Source organism: Thermobia domestica, chromosome 15, assembly GCF_964235325.1.
Source record: "Thermobia domestica chromosome 15, izTheDome1.hap1.1, whole genome shotgun sequence".
In the NCBI taxonomy this organism is placed as follows: domain Eukaryota; kingdom Metazoa; phylum Arthropoda; class Insecta; order Zygentoma; family Lepismatidae; genus Thermobia; species Thermobia domestica.
Genome location: NC_137468.1, coordinates 195,554,155 through 195,571,825, shown reverse-complemented (window position 1 = coordinate 195,571,825; position 17,671 = coordinate 195,554,155). Strand labels below are relative to the sequence as shown.

The window sequence follows — 17,671 nt, the reverse complement described above, 5'->3', positions numbered from 1 at the left end:
CAGGTTCCCACAGCTGACCTCAACGGATTACTTAGTGTGAACTCTAAAGAACAACCAGATATCATCCAGGCACTGTTCATAGATTTTATGACTTAAAATTTCTACCGACTACTCAGTTATTCTCTGTTTTTATTTAAATTTTACCTGGTATAAACTATTTTTTTTTGCACTTATGACTAGATTTGTTCATAAAAAGATCGATTTCCTTATTTGATTAAAAAGAATGCAAAATTGTGCTCTTAGGTAAACGGAAGACACTTGTAACCAATAAGAATTTCAGGGTCCTCTTCAGAAACCCTGAAAATCAGGGTTCAGTCAGAAATTCCTCCCGGGTTACAATATCCGCTGGCACCATATCTCCGGTCGTGCTTAGTATGGGTTACCAATACGTATTTTTGCAGTACTTTTCACATCCCATAGATTGAAATTCCTCCCCGAAGAATATCTTCTGAAATCATCACTACTTCCAGAATTTCCAGCACATCTTGTAAGTGTAAATTAATCCGGGGGCACCATGGTTCAATGGTAGAACGCTCACCTCCGATGTACGAGGTCCCGGGCTCGATACCAGGGAATTTGAGTTTATGGTGGATAACATCGTTTCCCTGGATTTTTTCGTGTTTCTCCTCTTTCCTGCCACATTCTCATTCCACCATTTTTTCATAATCCTTGATTTTCGTTAATCGTACAAGATATAGCCATGGAGCATAAAACTAAAAGAATTCACTTCTATTTTAATTTTCCTCACAGATAATTTATATTTGATTATACATTATTAATACATTGTTTTTCATTTCAACAATATGCTTATTTTAAAGGTGACACATCCCTCTGAAACAACCTATGTTTAGTAACGTTCTATGTAGGCTACCACTGGCGTCTCTGGCATGTAAAATTTTTTTTTGGGGGGGGGACTTCAAAGAAAGTGGTTTAAATGGGGTGCAGTTTTACTATACGGATCCATAGTTTGTGAAATGTGCAGAAAAATTTGGGCAAGTATTTAAGGTGGATCGTCACCCGGAAGTGAGTACATATTTTAGCTCATTCCCTTAACTACTGCTCAATGAAACGTTACATATTATAAATATTGTACTATAACAGAGGGTTATGTTTCAGCTACAATACAAGATACTGAATCATTTGATTGTGCCTTCTGATATCGAAAAAGGTAACAAATAAAAGAAAATATTTGATTTGTTTTACAAATGAGCACACAAGATGGCACTTGCTGTTAGATCTTACTAAAGTCCTCAGTTTTATGAAATGTTTATTTGTATGTGTAAAGAATTTTAAAGTAACGATCTTATTACGAAATAGATATATTGTTTGACTGTTTTTCGTGTTATGTTTCACATTTTATTTAAATTTTGATTTACATCTAAGGAAATAGATTTTGAGAAGAAACTTGCGCAGAACGCCATAATGCGTTGTTGCCAAATTTGTACGTTTAATTCCTGGATTCTAGCGTTGCAGTTCGAGAAGCGGAACTTAGCTGTGAATGGCGATAAGGGTCGAAAACTAATTTCTACAGTAAGTATCCAAGCAAAATTCCATTGTTACTTCCTTTATTATCTGGCACCACTAAACACTCGACACTGCCTGGCAACGCCGCACTATTCAAGCAGTGTTTAGCATAGCACCGAGAACACCTAGTGATCCACCCATTTCATTGCGAGAACAGAACCCAACCAACACCTGTGGGGCTTCTTACCCGTTACTACTACTACTACTATTACAACTTATACTATGGATCCGTATGGAAAAACTGCACGTTAAATGGTACTATCTAGCCCACCCTGTTTATTATCTTAGATTTCATTTGTTACCTTTCTGCTTAACTTCACGGACCCCCTGAGGTATATCAAGAACTCTGTTATAATCGTTTCACAGCCTGGATATTATATTCAAATAAATATAATTATTTATATGTATTTTGTCTTTAGTAAATAAATTAAAGTAGAATAAAATATGGAATGTTTTGTACTTCAAAATATTGGGGGAACGCGTCACCCTCGTCCTCCCCGCCAGAGACGCCCGTATAGGCTACAGATAGTAACTACGAAAGTCACAAGTGTACAGTATTTCCATGTTCAACTTCAGTCAACATAAACCTCATCGCATCTTGCAAACTTCTCTCAATTTCAGGTTCATATAGAGTGTTCAGAGCACAAGAGATAAAGCCCAATTACCAAAGCTGGGACAGAAAAATACATGAAGTTTGTATGCTCCGTTTAAATGAATTGTCAAGGATTGTTTAAATAAATACAATGTCTAGACACGAACTTTTAAGCACTGATCAGGTAGAGATCTTAAATATAAAGTACGCCAAATGACCAAAAACTTTAGTTGAATTCCTTGTACGTTGAATACTTCATATTGTGAAAATGAAAATGCATTCAGGGCAAATATCCCGTCTTCTTCAATATGACGCAGATATGAACCAAGTGAACAAAATTGACCAAGAAAGAAATATTTCTCTCTAACTAATTAACTCTATGGTCTATGGAACCTGGAGGTTTAATGCTTCGTTTACAAAAGCTCTCCATTGACTTCTATACTTAGCCAACTGGATCCAGTTTCTACTTTATATCCCTCTTTCTGCGAGATTCGTTTTAATATTGTCCTCCCACTTGCGATCAGGTCTTCCTAATGGTCGTTTTCTGATTAGACTTCTAGTTAAAACTTTGAAAGCGTTCCTATTTTCTCCCGTTCTGGCTACAAGACCAGCCCACCTGAGCCTTTCAGATTTGATGACCTAACAATGTTTGGTAAACCGTATAAATTATGTAGTTCCTTGTTATGAAGTTTCCACCATTCAACATTCCCATTCCTCTTGGGTCCGAATATTCGTCTCAGGATCTTGTTCTCAAATACTTTCACAAAAATTGTTTACAAGTTTAACAGGCAAAATAATTATTGAAAATGTGATGGATTGTGGCTTTCAGTTTGAAGAATTTAAGAAGAATGCCTTGCATTTGCGTAACACGGTTTTGAGCCACTTAAGTCATTTTACGTTTGCATGGGGTGGCAGGAGGGCGTAAGATTATTAACCGTTCGTATATTACTATATAAATTATTATTATAAAGAATATGTTTCTCAAACTCAGAGGACAATTGTTCTCAAATGCCTTTTCCGAATGACGCCCCTGTTTTGAACACCACCGCGGTTTATATTATTATACATATTTAGGGTCTGGTTTGCCACCTGTCACAAGTTAGGCGAAACATCCCTAAGCGACCATGTTTCGCAACCATACAGAACAACAGGCATGATTATCGTTTTGTATATTTTAAGCTTCAAATTCCTCGACAGAATTAGCGATGTCAAAAGATTGTGAACTGAATAACAACACGAATTTCCTGCTTTCGGCCGACGCTTAATTTCTTCATAAATATAGTTTTTGTTTGTTAATATCTGATCCTAGATATTTGAAAGTATTCACCTTATCGAAAGTATTATTTGATATTTTAATACATCTATAATTTGCAGTATTACTATCTCGATAAACTTCCATGTATTCTCTCTAAAATATTTTTTACTGCTCTCAAACAAGAGATTTCTAAATATACGTAGACTTTACCTTTAATCTCTCCTTTCAGGTGGGAAATGGTTGCCTTCTTAATTTTAAGGTTACCTTCTAAGCTTGAACTGTTAAATTTCCAGAAGCATAGTCTTTAAATACATAGGTCTGTTATTAATTTTTTAATGTAATGTTTGGATAATTCTTGCAAACGAACAATTATATCTAAGTGAATGAGTGAATGTTTCACAGTTAGGAAAAGAGAAACAGCCTTTACTGAAAGTGCCATTTCATTGTTAGACTGCTGAATTTAGGGAATCTTTGGAAAATCCGAATCAAGATAGTCAGGTACGATATCGACAGTTTAGTTACTTTGGATATGGAGCAAATAAATACCAACTTCTAGTCATTAGAGGGTTACGCCTTCTCTTCGGCAGTACGATATCGCATCAGGATATCAAATCATTCACCTACGCGTACTGCCGTATTTAGGAGGGGCTATCGGGTACAAGCCCTCCAAAAAAAATTGTTAGTTTTTCGCATTCCACATACAACAAGAATCCTTTTTGCCATTTGTAAGAATTTCATAACTTTCCAATTTTCTTATGCTCTTTGTTCAGAAATAATAACGTATTTGTAAAATTTCATTCCATGTAAGAACTGCGTTCTTTTTTCTTTCTTTCGTCTATTCTACTTACCTGTTTCTTTTTCTTAGTTGTTTCTTTCTTTCGTTGCTCCTATCATACTTTCGACCGTTGTTAGCTGTGCTTCAAGTCAGTCGTCGTCAGTAACACCAAAACACAAGAGGAGCTCATAAGCGAAACGGGTGTTCCACACTAACTTGCACGGATATCAACATAACAGGACTTTAGTTATTATAGTAAATGAATATTTACATCAATTAGTTATAAAGGAAGGTAAATGTTTGAATTAAAGAAAATTAAGAGAGGGAAATAAGTAGCCCAGGAAATTAGGTAGGTCAAGAGGTAAGGGCACCGATCCTGGGGGAAAGCCCGGCCCCCCAAAGCTCGTGTAGGCCCCCATAAATTTTTATAAATATGTATTTTTTATATGTATTTATATTGTTACATGTATTGTTTTATATATATATATATATATATATATATATATATATATATATATATATATATATATATATATATATATATATATATATATATATATATATATATATATATATATATATATATTTATTTATTTATGAATGCCCCCCCCAAATTACAGAGAAATCGGCGCCCTTGTCAAGAGGATGCTTCTTTTTCTTCTGTGAATAGAATAAAAGATTAGATTCGCCACTAAATTTTTGTGTGTATCATATTATATATGATACACCAGTCTGTAAATCTTGCCATTAAAACTGCAATTTGTGCATAAATTAAAATATACGTATATTTCTCAAACTCATGTGGCGAATTGCCCCCTGCTTCCCGTGTTGTGCATAGTTCCCTGAAAGAAAATCCTAAACACGCCACTGCGACGCGTATTATCACTTGCATACTATTTTTACACCATTGTAAGCAACTTAAGAGTTTTTCTCCCCTGATATTATTATGTCTATAAACGTTCGATAAATAGCTATACGGTAACATAATTACTTAAGTAATTTATAGCGAATAATTCGAACTTCAACAAGTGTTGACTTACAAAGAGAGGGCAGCCCTTTTAATAACCATTGGTGAGTCAGCTGGATTAGTTGGGAATGGAGCTGTAGAGATGTCGCTGGTGTACATGGTCTCCTCACAGCTTGGCTCACAGGAACAGTTGAGTGCCGTCTCCACGTCCGGATCCTCAAATCCAGGGACTCCCCGTGGAGGGCGCATGGTGTTGAAAGCGGCTGCGGACGTGAAAAAAAAGTGAGAGAAAATGTAAACACATCGCATAAACAGAGTTTAAACATTTGCGTTCCTTCACAAATGCCAAGGCCAATCCTAGCATAGGTAGCCAAAATCAATGACTTCATCAATTTAATCATGTAACATTACTTCATTAACAGGCGCGGAACAAAAATACGTCAGTCTCTTTTTAAAAAAAATTAGAACCATATATTTAAAAAAAATCGATTCATTTTTTTTAGTTCATGGTCAGTTTTAAATTGTGATTATTTACTTAATGGATTCAGAGTGGGGAGGGACTTTTCTTTAGGCACTCTAGTTGCTGGTGTCAATCCATCATGGAAAATCAGATAAAAGCACCGAAGTCATATGTTAATATTTATGACGTTAAAGATTAGTTAAATCATAAGATTGTTTAGGAAAGGAGCACTTATTATCTTTACGTGTTCTTTTTTTTAAATAAATTACAACGCATAGAAAATTAACCTTTATTTTAACAAGCACCATTTACTAATTGGAATTGTGACAATAATCACATTTACTTGTGTTTACAAGTATCTGAAATTAAACGAAATGAAATTTCTAGTTTATTAACCCACGCCTAAAGGAGAAGGCGATTCTAGAATCGTATTCATTGTAAAATTAGCCTATATACTAGGACCTATACTCAAGTTTGCAGACTCGTAAAATATGAGTAGTCATAATCATTCTTCATTTCATTTTAGCTTTCGGAATGTAACGATAATCTGTATACATATGTAAATGTTGTTATGGACAATGGTCCGGTACCGAAGATATTTTCTTTTATGGCTAGACAGCATATTTTTTCACTTCGACCCCAACCATAGGAACTAACTACACGTTTCTGATTGGTTGCACTTGTCCAAACCTTCTGGTGCATGTTTTGTGTAAGAACAGTTTCACTTTGTGTGTTGATAAAAATAAAACGATACTTATGTTTGGGTTACATTTCGTAGGAACATGAGGCATATCTTTTTTCACGCGCTACCCTAAAAAAATATGCATTTTGCTCACAAGGAATCGGGTGAGGTTCAAAGTTGGACCACCCGAGTGTGACGTAATGTCACATGGTATTAACTTGGGGCTGAAAGTGGAACAAAACGAGCCCTGTGGGGCTTCTAACCCCCTTCGCTCGCTCAGCTATGTTTCTTACCATAACTTTATCACTTTTTGAGCATTATATTACGTAGAAGGGCAAATGAATATTATTTTTATCTTATTTTGATAAAAGTCTTATGAACATTTAAAAGTATTCCGCCTACAGTTTGCTACCCCGAGGACCGACATCATCAGGCGTTTGATTTCTTTTATATGTATACTACCAGACTGTACACTTACATTCTTAAGTTTTGTGGCGAGACAGATTTTTCTAGTCAGTTAAGACATGATACGTAAAGGAAGAAATTATGAATGGATGTAAATTCAATTTATAAAGAAGAAATTTTGTGAAAATATAAAGTAAATGTTGAAAAGTGTTCGAAAACACCTATTTAAATATATTTTATTCTGTAAGTTATCATTGCATATTCATGGAATAAATCCTACGTCTTAAGCAGCTCAATAACCCTATTTTGACGAACTAAGGGCAAATATGTAACTAACTAACTAACTCTATGGCCTATGGAACCCGGAGATTCAATGTCACGTTCACAAAAGCTCTCCATTGACTTCTATCCTTAGCTAACTGCATCCAGTTTCTACTTTGTATTCTAATCTATGCGAGATCCATCTTAATATTGTCCTCTCATCTGCGCCTAGGTCTTCCTAATGGTCGTTTTCCGAATGGTCTTGCAGTCGAGACTTTGAAAACGTTTCTACTTTCTTCCATTCTAGCTACATGACCTACCCATCTAAGCCTCCTAGACTTGACGACCCTAACAATGTTGGGTAAACCGTATAAATTATGTAGTTGCTCGTTATGAAGTTTCCGCCATTCCCCATTCCCGTTCCTCTTGGGTCCGAATATTCGTCTGAGGATGTTGTTCTCAAATACTTTCAGTCTATGTTCTTCCCTCAGAGTAAGCGAAGCGACCATGTTTCGCAACCATACAGAACAACAGGCATGATTATTGTTTTGTATATTTTAAACTTCAAATTCCTCGACAGAATTCGCGACGACAAGAGATTTTGAACCGAATAGTACCACCAATTCCCTGCTTTTAGTCGACATTAAATTTCTTCGTGAATATGATTTTCGTCTGTTAATATTGATCCTAGATATTTGAAACTCTCCACTTTATCAAAAGTATTATTTAATATTTTAACGCATCCGTAATTTTCTGTATTACGGTCCCGACGCACTTCCATGTATTTAGTTTTCTCTGCATTTACTTCTAAACCCATGTCCCTGCAAGCGTTTAATAAGATCTCTGCATTTGTTTCTATTGTTCTCCTATCATCACCTATTAAATTTACGTCATCAGCATATGCCATAACCTGGTGAATACCGTTCAACTCTAGGCCTTGGTTGCTATCTTTGATTTTCCTTATTGTTTATTCCAGAACAAAGTTAAATAATAATGGCGACAACGCATCTCCTTGTTTCCGACCATTTTCGACATGAAAGCTCGTGGACAAAAATTTTCCTACCCGGACTTTACTTTGGGATTCATTTAAACATATCTTAATTAATCTAATTAGCTTTCTCGGTATTCCAAGTTCTGTAAGAACGTTGTATAATGTTTCTCTCCTAACCGAGTCGTACGCCTTTCTAAAATCAATAAATAGTTGATGTTCCGGGGTATTGTATTCCCACTTTTTTCGAGTATTTGGCGAATGGGAAATATTTGGTCGATAGTTGATCGATTTCGTCTAAATCCGCACTGATAATCTCCAATAATTTCATCTGCGTATGGTGTCAATCTGGCTAATAGAATATTTGAAAGGATTTTATAGGATGTTGACAGAAGAGAAATGCCTCGATAATTATTACAGTCAGTTTTGTCGCCTTTCTTGTGAATTGGAACAATGATTGATTCTTTCCACTCTTGTGGCAATTCTTCCTTGTTCCAGATAAGGAGAATGAGTTTGTGTATCTTGTTCCACAATTTTTCGCCTCCAGCTAAAATTAATTCAGCCGGTAAGATTTGTGTTTCTTTAATTTCTTTATAGCGGTTTCTACTTCTATTCGGTTGGGTTCTGGAATATACGATTCTGCGGTGTGTATCTCCTTTTCTCCACGCACATTAGTTTTTGGGTGCCTGTTCAGCAAATCGTCAAAGAAATCTTTCCATCTATTTAAGAGGATATCCGTATCAGTTAGAACTGTTCCGCCAGCTTTCTTTAATATATGAGCACGAGGTTGATAGCCTTTCTTAAATTCACTGATCCCCTTATACATGCCCCGGATGTTTTTATTTTTACTATTATCTTCAAGTTCCTTAATTTTAGCTTTAAGAAAATCGCGTTTCTTTGTTCTAAAAGTTTTGGAAGTTTCCCGCCTGATATCTGCGAACTTTGTGTAGTTATTTCATTCTGATTTTGTAGCCAGCGTAAGTTTGCCTGTTTTCTTTTCTCTGCTAGTCTAATGCATTCCTGGTCGAAGTATGGTTTGTTCCTACGACTCGCCAATTTTTAACTATCGACTCACCAAGGGTAGTCGTCAACCTGGTTCGTCTAAGTAAGATATACAAATATTGAGTGGTAGTATTTGTTTGCATGTAAAAATTATCTTTAATAATTATATTCTATTATTCTCACCTTTTCTATTAAAATGATAACGTCGATGAACGTTGCTAAAATGGTTTATTAGTTGATATACTTTATAATATATTTTCCTTCAAACTGTCAAGCACACCAACTTGCTGACTAGGTATCCATAAACATTTACATAGCCACAACTATCCCATAATAATATTTTTACATATCTTAAAAACATTCTTCTTTTGTTATTATTAAATTAACATTCTATTAAGTATAGTGCACATGTATGAGCACTTTCTGCCCACGGTACAGGTAATTATTAATCTATCCAAAGTATTTCGTTATATAAAAATGTCGCCCGACGATGGGACTGAATATAAAAGTCATAAGCGAGTTTGGCTTTTATCTTCAAGAACCACTGGTCCGTTTACAATAGTGTTCTTACATTACATATGTTCTTTATATTTTGATCACACCTCGTATATATCTTCATTACACTTCATATATATATATATATAGATACATTTATAACAAATCTTATGCTTCATCAATACTTATCTTTTTTATTACATTAATTATATTTATTTCATTATTATCAAAAACATCGTCGCTTATTAATATAATTAACGAGGGTGAAACACGAATTACTATGATTAATAGTTTTGATCATTATTAAAACAGTGATCTTATAAATAATGTTTAATCTTTCAGGGCGCATTAAATAACAAATAAGTTAGATGTTGCATTTTAATGTATACATCGTGGCACTAAGATGTCATAATAAAGAAGAATCTTGTTCGGATAATATATAGGATAGCTCATAAAAACAGTCGTCGAATAATTAGTTTTATAGAATGGATCTTATTCTTAACATAATCTTTGACAATTAAGTTTTCAACACAAATCAATCTAATATAAATAACCTTTGCTTTTAATCATTTATGAATCGAATTATAATTCTTACATATATTAAAAACATTTGAGAATTATCATTGATTAATGAGAATTAAAGAAAATTAAATTGAATAAAAATAAAATAAATGTTCATGAAAATCTATAGCTGATATGAATTTAACCTAATTTCATTAACGGTAATCAGGTTACATTCGTACTTGCATACGATTCTAATAAAGTACATTGTACTGCACAATCATGATTATGTCCCGTATTATTGTTCTGTACAGAAATTACTTCAATACCTGGATCTTGATGCGAAGTGCCATCTCTTGTCCTCCCATTACGTCTATCCACGTAGTTCGCTGTATTCCTGGAATTTCGCCATACATTTCGTCTATTTTTAAACCTATTTTGATTATATGGTCTAACATATGGATTGCTACGATTAATTAGGTTAGGCGGATTTCCTACATAACTTTGCCTATTTTGCTCATTTTGATTGCTAGAATTTATTCTGCTTAGGTTATGTTTCGTATTATTCACACTTCGGATATTTAAATTCCGAATAGGCACCAAATGATCTGAATTATTCTTATTTTTACCCGTTCCTGCTTGTTGATTCATGGCATGGTATTGAGTTTCATAGCATTGGACAAGCATTAATAAATGGTTGAAACTCATACACTGTGTGGAAAATAAGATCTGTTGTAATTTAAATGGAAGCAAGTTTCGAATCGATGCTATTATTCTCGATTCCGATTGCAATGGATTAACGACCTTTAATTCGTTGTATGTATTTACAACAAACTCTACAACAGATTTATGCAATCGAGGATTGAAGTGTTGATTTCTAATGGTGGCATCTCTATTCGCAAGCAAAAAGTCATTTTCATAATTGGCGATCAGTGCCGCTTTGAATTCTTCATATGTACTGATGTGATCACGTACTGCTTTAAACCATAATGAACAAGGTGGGAGTAGTACATGAGGGATTAATTTCATATATTGTGATCTATCTATACACATTATATTGCATTCGTCCTGGAATTTCTCTAAGAAAGAAGTAGCATTCTCGTTACACTTACCGCTGAATTTGCTCATAGCTCGTATTTCACTCATCTTAACACTTAATTTTACCTTCCTTTTATCATTCCATGTACCCATTGGGTGACAGTTCCTATTCATGACGTGATGTGTCGTTACACCATCTATGTTTCGCCCTTCTGTACTTTTCGGATGTATTTCTTCCAATATAATATCCTCATCAGACACCGGCGAAGGTGAGTTCATCTCTGGTGAGTGGGGAAACTCCATGCGATCACTACACATGTTATTACGGTATGTGTTGTCCTTAACCTGTAGCATTCTAATTTCTTCCTGTAACGTAGCTATCGACTGCGTATTTGCTCGTATGTTGTTAGCATTATTGATGACCTGGATCTTTTGTTGTTGAACAGAAGATTCGGTTACTTCTAAATCCTTTTTTATATCACTGATTTCTTGTCTCAGGTGATTGTGATTACCCTGGCATTCCTCCGATATTCCTTTTAACTTTTCCTCGAACTGCGAGGTGATATCGCTCATCGTCTGGATAATTAATTGTTTCGTTTCATCCGACTTCTGTTCCATCTTCTGTTCTATCGTCTGCTTCAATTCTTCGTATTGCTTGTTAGATTCATCAGACTTCTGTTCTATTCGTCTACTTAATTCTTCGTATTGCTTGTTGGATTTTTCGGAGTTCTGTTCTATCGTCTGCTTTAACTCGGTAGACGTCTGCTTCAATTCTTCATATTGCTTGTTGGATTCTTCAGAGTGATGCTTCATCGTCTGCTTTAACTCGGTAGACATCTGCATAAATTGCCGCTGTAAGACTAGCAAGATTCGGTCTTCCGATGTCAATCCTGATGTTACACTAGGTTCACCGTTGTCACTATTAGTGGATTCATTCTCCATTATTTCAGTGTCTATTTTCCTTACAATTATTCTACCACTTCTCAGTATGGTCAAATTTGTATTCATTAACTTAATTGTAAAAGTAAATTCACCCTTACTTTACTTCGGGGTAAGAAGTTATGAAAAATCCCGGGTGAGGTAAACCAAAATTTTTAACAACGAGTCGGTCGATATACTTTTCATAAATTCTTACCCCGAAGCAAAGTAAGGGTGAATTTACTTTTGTAATACGGCTTATGAATACAAATTTCACAATATTAAGAAGTGGTAGAATAATTAGAAGAAAAATGAACGTTGAAGCAATGGAAAAGGAATCCAATAATAGTGACAGTGGTGAACATAGTGTAGCACCAGGAACGCCATCATCAGAAGATCGAATCTTATTAGCCTTACAGCGACAATTGATTCAGATGTCTACCGAGATAAAGCAGACCATGGAACAGAACTCCGAAAAATCCAATAAGCAATACGAAGAATTGAAGCAGACAATAGAACAGAAGATAGAACAGAACTCCGAAAAATCCAATAAGCAATACGAAGAATTGAAGCAGACGATAGAACAGAAGGTGGAACAGAAGTCGGATGAAACGAAACAATTAATTATCCAGACGATGAGCGATATCACCTCGCAGTTCGAGGAAAAGTTAAAAGGAATATCGGAGGAATGCCAGGCTAATCACAACCACCTGAGCCAAGAAATCAGTGATGTAAAAAAGGATTTAGAAGCAACCGAATCTTCTGTTCAACAACAAAAGATCCAGGTCATCAATAATTCTAACAATATACGTGCAAATACGCAATTGATAGCTACGTTACAGGAAGAAAATAGAATGCTACAGGTTAAGGACAACACATACCGTAATAACATGTGTAGTGATCGCTTGGAGTTTCCCCAATCACCAGAGATGGCATCGCCTTTGCCGGTGTCTGATGAGGATATTATATTGGAAGAAAGTTATCCGAAAGATACAGATGGGCGAAACATAGATGGTGTAACGACACATCACGTCATGAATAGGAACTGTCACCCAATGGGTACATGGAATGATAAAAGGAAGGTAAAATTAAGTGTTAAGATGAGTGAAATACGAGCTATGAGCAAATTCAGTGGTAAGTGTAACGAGAATGCTACTTCTTTCTTAGAAAAATTCCAGGATGAGTGCAATATTATGTGTATAGATAGATCACAATATATGAAATTAATCCCTCATGTATTACTCCCACCTTGTTCATTATGGTTTAAAGCAGTACGTGATCACATCAGTACATATGAAGAATTCAAAGCGGCACTGATCGCCAATTATGAAAATGACTTTTTGCTTGCGAATAGAGATGCTACCATTAGAAATCAACACTTCAATCCTCGATTGCATAAATCTATTGTAGAGTTTGTTGTAAATACATACAACGAATTAAAGGTCGTTAATCCATTGCAATCAGAATCGAGAATAATAGCATCGATTCGAAATTTGCTTCCATTTAAGTTACAACAGATCTTATTTTCCACACAGTGTATGAGTTTCAACCATTTATTAATGCTTGTCCAATGCTATGAAACTCAATACCATGCCATGAATCAACAAGCAGGAATGGGTAAAAGTAAGAATAATTCAGATCATTTGGTGCCTGTTCGGAATTTAAATATCCGAAGTGTGAATAATACGAAACATAACCTAAGCAGAATAAATTCTAGCAATCAAAATGAGCAAAATAGGCAAAGTTATGTAGGAAATCCGCCTAACCTAATTAATCGTAGCAATCCATATGTTAGACCATATAATCAAAATAGGTTTAAAAATAGACGAAATGTATGGCGAAATTCCAGGAATACAGTGAACTACGTGGATAGACGTAATGGAAGGACAAGAGATGGCACTTCACATCAAGATCCAGGTATTGAAGTAATTTCTGTACAGAACAATAATACGGGACATAATCATGATTGTGCTGTGCAATGTACTTTATTAGAATCGTATGCAAGTACGAATGTAACCTGATTACCGTTAATGAAATTAGGTTAAATTCATATCAGCTATAGATTTTCATGAACATTTATTTTATTTTTATTCAATTTAATTTTCTTTAATTCTCATTAATCAATGATAATTCCCAAATGTTTTTAATATATGTAAGAATTATAATTCGATTCATAAATGATTAAAAGCAAAGGTTATTTATATTAGATTGATTTGTGTTGAAAACTTAATTGTCAAAGATTATGTTAAGAATAAGATTCATTCTATAAAACTAATTATTAGACGACTGTTTTTATGAGCTATCCTATATATTATCCGAACAAGATTCTTCTTTATTATGACATCTTAGTGCTACAATGTATACATTATAATACAACATCTAACTTATTTGTTATTTAATGCGCCCTGAAAGATTAAACATTATTTGTAACATCACTGTTTTAATAATGATCAAAACTATTAATCATAGTAATTTGTGTTTCACCCTCGTTAATTATATTAATAAGCGACGATGTTTTTGATAATAATGAAATAAATATAATTAATGTAATAAAAGATAAATATTAATGAAGTGAAAAGATTTGTTATAAATGTATCTATATATATATTTGAAATGTAATGAAGATATATACGAGGTGTGATCAAAATATAAAGAACATATGTAATTTAAGATCATTATTGTAAACGGACCAGTGGTTCTTGAAGATAAAAGCCAAACTCGCTTATGACTTTTATATTCAGTCCCATCGTCGGGCGACATTTTTATATAACGAAATACTTTGGATAGATTAATAATTACCTGTACCGTGGGCAGAAAGTGCTCATACATGTGCACTATACTTAATAGAATGTTAATTTAATAATAATAACAAAAGAAGAATGTTTTTAAGATATGTAAAAATATTATTATGGGATAGTTGTTGCTATGTAAATGTTTATGGATACCTAGTCAGCAAGTTGGTGTGCTTGACAGTTTGAAGGAAAATATATTATAAAGTATATCAGCTAATAAACCATTTTAGCAACGTTCATCGACGTTATCATTCTAATAGAAAAGGTGAGAATAATAGCATATAATTATTAAAGATAATTTTTACATGCAAACAAATACTACCACTCAATATTTGTATATCTTACTTCGCCGAACCAGGTTGACGACTACCTCTAAAGTGAATCGATAGTTAAAGTATTTAGGAACTTTTAATGCTATCTCTAAATCCAATCCAAGTATCCTCAACACTAGTGCACTCCGAATCTTCTAAAGCCGAAAATTTATTCGAAACTTCAATCTGGTATTCGTCTCTTACCTGGCTCTCTTCTAATTTCTTGAAATTGAATCTCTCCGTTTTCGGACATTGAATATTACCTTTATTCAACGACAATCCCTCTGGTATTATCGCTGTTACCAGGTAGTGATGAGTGTCACAATCAGCCCTCTAAACGACCGGACATCAATTATGCTAGAGCAAATATGTAACTAACTGTCCAAAATAGTTGAAGTTAGTAATAAATAAATTAAATGTTACAGGAACAAAATAACTACAAGCTTCTATAGTTGTCAATTTGTGCTACAACACCAATTTTAATCGAGATCGGATGAGTTCGGTTGAATTCATATATAATAAATATCCTTGTCACTGATTTTTCAGGGAAAATTCTAATGAATGACGAAAATTTTGGAGTTTTTGTCTCGACAAAAACTACCTTTATTTTGAAGTATAGACGGAAATATCAAAAGCAGCGTTGGAAGGTTTCCTAGAAAAAATCCTTAAGTAAAATTCGAATATTTTATTTAAAATGCGGTCCTTAAGCATCTTGTGAAACAGCTACAAGAAACAACATACAATGATATTTTCTTTTTCGGAATTTGGGATTCATTAAACCTTTCAATACATTAGCGTTCCCAATTCTAGTTTTCCCATAAATACAAAGCTTTGCTATATCGACTGCAGAACAAACAATAAAACACAAAACTTGGATGTTTTCTCCAGCTTCATTCTAAAGTACACAAAATCAAATTTTACATGACTGAAACTTACATTTCTAGCAACGATATGCTTTGAACCTCAAAACAATGCTGTTTTTACCTTTTAATTTTCAGCGGCGTATAGCCAGCCGGCGTTGTTTTATTTTTTTAAAAAAATAGACGCCAATAGTTTCTTCATATTTGATCAATCATTTCCAGCGTTTGATCGGCTTTTCTGACAGAAATATAAAATATTTTTAGTAGAGAGGATAACTACACAAAAGTGGCCTTTACGCAAGATTCGAGAAATCTCGATGCTAATCGTTAGATCACATTTGATTAATCGTTTCCTGAGCTTGATTACATTTTCGTCGATCCCAACAGTTTCAGTATTCTCGCGCTACCCTGTATTTTTTTTAGGCGCTATCCTAGCCAGCTGTTTGTTGTTGGTCATGTTAAATGTACAGAAAAAAAATGGGCAATAGAACAGAACCGAACCAACCCCTGCGGGGCTTCTAAGCTGTTCATACTCCTACTAGTAATTTTACTACTATTATTACTACTACTACTTTTACTACTAGACCCACTCCTACTACTACTTTTACTACTACTACTACTACTACTACTACTACCACTACTTTTACTACTACTACTACTACTACTGCTACTTATACTATGGATCCATGTAAAAAAATTTTTCTTGGGCCGGGTTTGAACTCACACCAAAAGCGGCTTTCATTACTAGTGCGCTCGGTAAATAACTTTTTTCTGCATTATTTTCAATCTTATTTTAATGAAAAAAGTGTTATGAAAATTTTAAAAAGATAAAAATTTCCTAGGACCGGGTTTGAACCCACGTCAAAAATGACTTTCATTACTAGCACGCTCCCTAACATGCCTGGCTACATTTTTTTAAACTTCTTTATTGAGAAGCAACAAACAAAATAATGAACATATTAAGAATTTTTTTTGAAAAAAAAAAATATATATAATCAATACATTTTTTAAAAAAAGTATATGGTAAAATTAAACAAAACAAAAAATGACATAATGAACAAAAACAATGTATATGTACAGAGATGTCTGCACGGGGCAGGCAAGTTACATTATCATTAGTAGTTTTACCAGGAGTTATTCCTTCATTATCAGGAGCTGATGTGACAAAGGTATATTACAGAGTTTTCATCTTTGTTTTTTTTGTTAATATTACGTTTTCTTTGTTTTATTTTTGCTTCATCTGTGTTTTATTTTATGCGTGGACAAAGACTCTGTAAGAACAGTTAAATAGTTAGCAAAAAGTTTCCTTTTTCGTGCAGGAGAGAGAAGGCTGGCTTGATATTTCAAATATTGGTTGTATAATTCTATATGATACGGTCTATTAGTATGCACAAGAAACATAATTGTCTGTATAGTAATCCAGATAGTAGCATTATTTTTAAATGTCGGAAAACAATTAAAATCAGGCCACAAGATAAGTTTTGTAACAGTAAAGCAATGAGGTGAAAGACGACAAATTTTACTAATTAAAATACAAAAATACGTCCAGATGATTGGTACGTTGGAACAGGCATGAAACTTATGGTCTAGTGTATAGAGATTGTTGCAGTATGGGCATATATTACTATTTACAATACCTATATTGTGAAGTTTTTCCAATGTTTCGTATACATTATTGACTATGAAATACCAGGTTGTACGTTGGTTGTGGGTGAGAAATGAAGCGTTGATGTTTTTCCATATAGCATTCCAATTTTTGTCTGGGTGCTTTAACACGACATTAGGTATACTAGGAACCCACAAGCGAACATAGCGCCAGTAAAGGTTGTTGACCGAACCAGTTTC

At 34.2% G+C, this 17,671-nt stretch overlaps 1 protein-coding gene across 1 annotated transcript in view; it reads right to left on the bottom strand.

The window, feature by feature from the left end:
- Positions 1-17,671, bottom strand: part of LOC145671988 (degenerin-like protein asic-1) — a 76,371-nt gene that overhangs the window by 52,911 nt on the left and 5,789 nt on the right. Inside the window, exon 2 of the mRNA XM_081741173.1 lies at positions 5,187-5,376. Coding sequence (XP_081597299.1) covers positions 5,187-5,362 — 176 coding nt within the window. The 5' untranslated portion in view covers positions 5,363-5,376. The remainder of the gene's footprint in view (positions 1-5,186; positions 5,377-17,671) is intronic.